Raw genomic sequence first — 7,452 nt, 5'->3', positions numbered from 1 at the left:
CAGGGTTTATACTGAGTTCAATATTGTATAACTGTATTAATTAACTGTGAAATCTAAAAATTTACAGCCACTTTTGAAAGAGATGTACCCTTGCTCTGGAATGTGTTACTGAATATGTTAAAGTTGTAATGAAATGCTTTTTTTAAAAAAAAAAAACTTGAAAATAAAATTTGAAAATTAAAAAAAAAAACAATAAATAAAATCTTGGCTGGGCGTGGTGGTGCATGCCTTTAATCCCGGCACTTGGGAGGCAGAGGCAGGCAGATCTCTGTGAGTTCAAGGCCAGCCTGGTCTCCATAGTGCATGCCAGGACAGCTGGGGCTACAGGGAGACCCTGTCTCAAAAAAGACGAAAAAAAAAAAAAAAGGAATAAAAGAAACAAGAATAGATGTAGAAGCGGAAGACAGTGAGGGGCATTTGAGCACCATGGCTCTGAAACGAAGTGCAACTTCACCCCTGCCCCACCGCCTGGACTAGCCCCACCTGGCAGCTCTAACCTGCAGCTTCCTTCTCACATGGGAGCCTGGGACTCTCACTCACCTGATGACTGTGAACTTGATGAAGTCCGCAGCATCCAGAATCCTCTTCATGGAGCTTATTTCCAGGTACCCAGGGGCTTTGAACACCACCCCTGGGGGCAGGCCATCAATCACCACGCAGCCAGGGTTGAAGGTGATCTTTCTGTAGGGAACCTTCACTGGGAAGTCCACGCCTATGGCCTCTCCTGTGGTCAGAGGTCAGAGGTGCAGCACAAAACAGGATCTTATCTTTTTTTATATTCCTGTCTTACATTTCTTTTCTTTTTTTTGAGACAGAGTCTATATAGCCCAGGCTAGCCTTGAATTCACAGCAATCCTCCTGTCTCAGCATCCAAAGTACTGGGGTTATAAGTGTGCATAGCCATGGCTAGCTGACCACATTTTATATTTCATGTCAAGATTTAATGCCAGGCATGGTGTTGATGCCTTCAAATCCAGCACTTTGGAGGCAGAGGCAAGAGGATTTCTGTGAGTTCCAGGCCAGCCTGGTCTATATAGTGAGTTCTATGCTAGCCAGGGCACACAGGGAGACCCTTTCTCAAAGAGTAAAAAAAAAAACTTAAGCTGGGCCTGGAGGTGCACACCTGTAATCTTATCTAGTTAGGAGGCTCTATTAGGAGGATCGCTTGAGCATAAATGTCCAGGCAACATAGTGCTATGCTGTTTCTCAAAATAACAAAAATAAGGAACTGGAGAGATGGGGCTCAAGACCACTGGCTGCTCCTGCAGAGGACCTAAGTTCAATTCCCAGCATGCACATGTCATCTAACAACCATGTAACTCCAGTTCCAGGTGACCTGACTCCCTCTTCTGATCTCTGTGAGCATGGCACACACATGGTATACTCACACACATACAGAAAAAACACATACACAAAAATAAATAAGATCTTAAAAACATAACAAAACAAAATAGGAAGGAAGGAAGAAGGAAATATTTTGAACTGGGTGTAATGGTGCAGGCGAGTAATTCTGGTACTTGGGGGGCTGAGGCAGGAGGGACTTGAGTGCAAGACCAGCCTGGGCTGTATAGCCACACCCTGTCCCAAAATAAATAAATAAATAAAAAAGTATTGGGGCTTCATGTCACAGTCCAGGGGCACAGCACTTTCACAGCTCAGCACTCAAATAAAAAGGGGGAAGGGTTGGAGAGCTGGCTCAGTAGTTAAGAGCACTGGCTGCTCTTGCAGAGGACCTGGGTTCGGTTCCCAGCACCCACATAGCGGCTAACAACTGTCCATAACTCCAGTTCCAGGGAATCTAATGCCCTCTTCTGACCTCTGAGGGCACTGCATGACACTGGTACACTTACACACATGCAGGAAATACACTCAATACACATAAAATTAAAAAAATTTTTTTTTAAAAAAAGGAGGGAGTAAGTTCATAAATCATGGATATACAACAATATTTGTTTACCAAATTTCCGACTGAAGAGGTCATTCACTTGTTCTCGAAGCTGCTTGATTTTTTCCATGTTTGATCCTCTCTCCTTCTCATTTTCTAAGGATAATTGAAGAACAAACCAGGCTTATTTATGCACCTTCCCCAAAAAAGGATAGGAAAAAAAAAGAAGTATACAGGAGGAAGTGTCTGTTAGCACTTTGCCTGTCTTACTATTCAGTTTCCTTTGGGCAATAATGGAGCATTTAGGAAATTTACAGATGGAAGTCATTATTGATGATAACTTTCTAAATGGCAATCCTATAGAAACAAGTTCCATCTACTTAAAAAGCACATTTCATCCCAGCACTTGGGAGGCAGAGGCAGGCGGATCTCTGTGAGTTCAAGGCCAGCCTGGTCTGCATAGTGAGTCCCAGGACAGCTGGAGCTACAGGGAGACCCTGGCTCCAAAAGACCAAACAAAAACAAAAAAACAAAACAAAAAAAACCCCACATTTCTATTTATGTGTATCCCTGTGTGGTTTTGTACATGAATGCACTTGCCACTGTCTGCCAGAAGAGGGCGTCAGATCCCCTTAGGCTGGAGTTAAAAGTACAGGTAAGCTATCTGATGTTGGTGCTGGGAACTGATTGGGTCCTCTGCAAGAGCAGTCTAAGCTCTTAACCACTGAACCATCCTCCCTAGCCCCATCCTCACATACCAGTTTTGGGAAGGTCTTCAATGCAAGGATGCTCACCTTTACTACCATGCTTCAACATCATAACAGAAACTTAGCCAAAGCAACATAACAAAATAAAGGAATGAGATACCAGGACAAGTAGGAAACGTTTTTCAATATTCTAAAATTTAATTACTTTGTATTTATCTATTTATTTGTATGTGGGTGGGCATACATGCTATAGTACACATGTAGAAGTCAGGAGACAACTTGCAGGAGTCAGTTTTCCCTTTCAACCACATGGATTCTGAGGATTAAATTCAGGTTGTCAGGTCAGGCTTTTCAGCAAGTGCCTTTACCCAACTTGCTGGCTCTAATTGTATTTTTGTATAACTAAAACAATCACATGGCTCAAAATTCAAGAGGTATAAGAGTATATTTAAAAAGGGACTAATGTCAGGCATAGTGGCTTACGCCTTTAATCCTAGCACTCGGGAGGCAGAAGCAGGTGGACCTCTGTGAGTTCAAGGCCAGCCTGGTCCTACAGCTGGTGCTACAGGGAGACCCTGTCTCAAAAAGACCAAAAAAAATTAAATTAAATTAAAAATAAATAAAAAGGGACAAATGCCAGGGGCAGTGGCACACATCTTTAATCCCAGGACTCAGGAGGCAAAGGCAGGCAGATCTTTGTGAGGCCAGCCTGGTCTACATAGCAAGTTCCAGGCTAGCTGAGGCTACAGGGAGATCCTGTCTCAAACAACAAAACAAAACAACACAACAAAAAAAAAAACAACAAAACAAAACAAGGTGTGGGGGGAGGGGTTGGAGAAGTGGCTCAGTGGTTAAGAGCACTGGCTGCTTTTACAGAGGACCCAGGTTTGATTCCCAGCACCCATATGGCGGCTACGAACTGTCCTTAACTCCAGTTCCAGGGGAATCTGAAGCCCTTTTCTGAACTCTGCAGCATTGCACAACATGGGTGCACTCACTTACATGCAGGCAATATACTCATACACATAAAATAAAGATAATAAATTTTTTTTTTCTTTTTGAGACAGGGTCTCCCTGTAGCCTCAGCTGGCCTGGAACTCTCTATGTGGACCAGGCTGGCCTTGATCTCACAGCGATCTATCTCTTTGCCTCCTGAGTGCTGGGATTAAAGGCGAGTGCCACCTGATTTGTGTGTGTGTTCTTTAATATACTCTTTTAATTTTTTTGTTAATATTTTATTTATTGGGCTGGGCGTGGTGGCACACGCCTTTAATCCAGGCACTTGGGAGGCAGAGGCAGGCGGATCTATGTGAGTCCAAGGCCAGCCTGGTCTACATAGTGAGTTCTAGGACAGATGGGGCTACAGGGAGACCTTGTCTCAAAAAAAAAAAAAAAAAAAAAAAAAAAAAACAAAGACCTGGGGCTGGTGAAAGGACAGCAGATAAGGGTGCTTCTCAGCAAATCTGATGACCTAAGTTCGATCCCTGGGACCCACATGGTAGGAGAGAACCAACTCCCACAGGTTGTCCTCTAACTTCCACACATGGCTCCCTCTCTCAAATACACACACAGAAAATAAATGTAATAAATACTTCCTCTCTCCCTCTCAACAGTTTCCTACTTGGAGAAATCACATGACTAGATTGTTTGGTAACTTTCTACACAGAACTTAAGCAGGCATATGGAGAAGATGAGATTATTCTAATGACAGCACATAAAAGCCACCTCTAGGGCGGGCATGGTGGCACACGCCTTTAATCCCAGCACTTGGGAAGCAGAGGCAGGCGGGTCTTTGTGAGTTCAAGGCCAGCCTGGTCTACATAGTGAATTCCAGGACAGCTGGGGCTACAAGGAGACCCTGTCTCAGAAAAAAAAAAAAAAAAAAAAAAAAAAAAAAGCCAGCTCTAAAGTCATCTGATTCAGTGGTAGCTGGTACTGGAAAATGACTCTAAGAATGGACTGACCAGGTAATGCCTGGGCGTGGTTGGAATAAGCCACACATCCAGTTAATATTCGCAGTTAGAATGACATTTGGTGTGTGGTACTGCAGGGTGTTATACACCCAAGTCATCATCCCTTAGTGTTCTGGTGCAACAGTACCATGAGACTCACTCATGTCATAAAATGGTTCAGACAAAATGCAAAATATAATAGAGGTCTAGGGCTGGTTCGGTGGTTAAGAGTACTTGCTGCTCCTACAGAAGACCCAGGTTTAGTTCCCAGCACCCACCTCAAGGAAAACCACCTGTAATTCCAGGTCCAGGGATAGATGCCCTCTTCTGGCTTCTGCAGGTCTACACTCATGTGACATACACACACAGAGGTAAACATAATTAAAAATTTTAAAAAGAGAAAGAAAAATATTTAAAAGAAAAAGTACAACACACGTTAATCAAAGTAAATCAACGTTCCTACCTGGAACTGTCACCTGTATGATCTTAAGCTCTTCAACACTTGCTGCTGAATTTATAATGTTAGATGGATTTACATTTCCTTAAAAGAGAAATCAAGGGTTAGAATTAATAGAGAATGAAGCCAGATCTCTAAAAATACGAAAATGAGTCCAGTGTGGTGGTGCATGCCTTTAATCTTAGCACACAGGAGGTAGAGACAGTGAGATTGAGGCCAGCCTGGTCTACATAGCAAGTTCTAGGCTAGCTGGGGCTACAGAGCCCTGTCACAAACAAAACAAAACAAACGAAATCAACCAAACAAAGTATTACTTTCCTCAGAAGCACAGACTGGATTTTTTATCCAGAAAACAGTAAGTAATGTACCTGACTGGATCTGGAATCACCTGGGAGACATACCTTGACATGCCTGTGAGGAAGTTTCTAGACTGGGTTAACTGAGGAGAGAAGACCCGCCCTGAATGTGGGCAGCACCATCCCACAGGCTGGGGTCCTAGACTGAATAAACAGGAGAAAGCGAGCTGAGCACCAGCATTCATCTCTCTCTGCTTCCTGACTGTGGACACAATGTGAGCAGCTGCCTCACATTCCTGCCACCATGCCTCCCCACCATGACGCACTGTGTCCTCAAACTGTGAGCCACATAAACCCTTATTTAAGTTGCTTTTCAAAAACAAAGATTAATTTTATTTATGGGTCTGTGTCTGCGAGAATGTGTACATGAGTACAGTGCCCTTGGAAGACAGAAGTTATCATCTGTAACTCCAGGTCCAGGAGATCTGATACCCTCTTCTAACCTCTGTGGGGACCTGCATACATGTGGCACATACACACGCAGACAAATACACATAAATTTTAAAAATTAATCTTTTTAAAAAGCTGCCAGCAAGATGGTTCAGTGAGTAGAGGTGTTTGCTATGTAAGCCTGTGATCTGAGTTCAGTCCCCAGGCCCCACATAAAGGTAGAAGGAAACCAACTCCACAAAATTGTCCTCTGATCTCCATGTTGTGTGCCATGTGTACACACACACACACACACGCACACACACACACACACACTTCAGTCCCCTTCCCACAATAATCATTTCAGACACAGTGACAGCCACCCCTGACAACATGACAATCACACGTGCTTGGGCAGCTCACCTTCCATCTTCACATCAGCCTCAGGGTCCTTGTTTGCCTCTGAAGAGACCAGAGGAGTAGACTCTAGGAAAACAAAATTACTACATGACATTCATTATTAAGAAATCTCAGGTTCTGCCAGACATAGTGGTGTATGCATTTAATCCCAGCACTAGGGAGGTAGGGACAGCAGATCTCTATGATCCCAAGGCCAGCCTGGTCTATGTAGTGAGTTCCAGCCCAGCTGGGGTACAGGGAGCTCTTGTCTCAAAAACAAAACAAAAGCAAAAACAAATCTGACACATCCTGGTGGGTGTTTTGTTTCACTTTGAGGCTGGCCTCATCTTGGAATTTTAAGGAGGCATTTTATACATAATAAACACAAAGTGAATTATAATTTTTTACAAGATCATCATAGGGCACCAACAGATAATTTCAAGATAGGGGCTATGGCTCTGGGTAGAATGACTGCCTAGCACACAGAAAGCCAGGTTCCAGCCCCAGCACCACATAATGACCATAAGATGAAGGTCATCCTTGGCTACACAGGAAATTTGAAGCCAGTCTGGGTTACATGAAACCCTGTGTTCAAAAAGGAAAAAATGAGAATTCTATACAGCATCCTCTTATGAAGGATGAGGGGAGGCAGAAATTTCTAGGTACTATCAAACAATAGACAGAGCTCCTCAAATAAATCCACAGATGCTGAGTCTGTTTGGGGGCAGAGGGAATCATGCAGCCATAGTGCTTTTTGGAGTTATAAGGAATTACTAGAGGGGCTAGAGAGATGGCTCAGCAACTAAGAGCACTGGCTGCTTTTGCAGAAGACCTGGGTTCAGTGTCTAGCACCCACATGGTGGCTAAGGACCATCAGTAACTCCAGTTCCAGGGAATCTGATGCCTTCTTCCTGCTTCTGCAGGCACTGCATGCATGCAGGCAAAACACTCTTATACATAAAAAACAATTAAACATACTCTTTAAAAGAAGATGTAGGCCACGGTGGTGATTCCTGTCACCCCAGCACTCAGGAGGCAGCAGCACTACCTCGTGCACAGGCCAGCCTCAACTACACAGTGAGCCCAACGCTTGAGCTGAGACCTCTCCAAAGACACGCTGCAGGCACTGCATGCATGCAGGCAAAACACTCTTATACATAAAAAACAATTAAACATACTCTTTAAAAGAAGATGTAGGCCACGGTGGTGATTCCTGTCACCCCAGCACTCAGGAGGCAGCAGCACTACCTCGTGCACAGGCCAGCCTCAACTACACAGTGAGCCCAACGCTTGAGCTGAGACCTCTCCAAAGACACGCAAAAAAGAC

General features: G+C 43.9%; 1 protein-coding gene across 6 annotated transcripts in view; it reads right to left on the bottom strand.

Annotated features, from left to right (window-relative positions):
* Positions 1-7,452, bottom strand: part of LOC103748481 (general transcription factor II-I repeat domain-containing protein 2) — a 56,182-nt gene that overhangs the window by 11,890 nt on the left and 36,840 nt on the right. For all 6 annotated transcript variants that reach the window (XM_017802711.2, XM_017802712.2, XM_017802713.2 and 3 more), the window contains 4 exons: positions 6,150-6,212; positions 5,008-5,085; positions 1,958-2,041; positions 541-724 (listed from right to left, as the gene is read on the bottom strand). In XM_017802711.2, the coding sequence (XP_017658200.1) occupies positions 541-724; positions 1,958-2,041; positions 5,008-5,085; positions 6,150-6,212 (409 nt within the window). The remainder of the gene's footprint in view (positions 1-540; positions 725-1,957; positions 2,042-5,007; positions 5,086-6,149; positions 6,213-7,452) is intronic.

This window comes from Nannospalax galili, unplaced genomic scaffold, assembly GCF_000622305.1.
Source record: "Nannospalax galili isolate Female #2095 unplaced genomic scaffold, S.galili_v1.0 scaffold444, whole genome shotgun sequence".
Lineage (NCBI taxonomy): Eukaryota > Metazoa > Chordata > Mammalia > Rodentia > Spalacidae > Nannospalax > Nannospalax galili.
The sequence above is the reverse complement of the archived record's forward strand: the minus strand, read 5'-3'. Positions and strand labels throughout refer to the sequence as shown.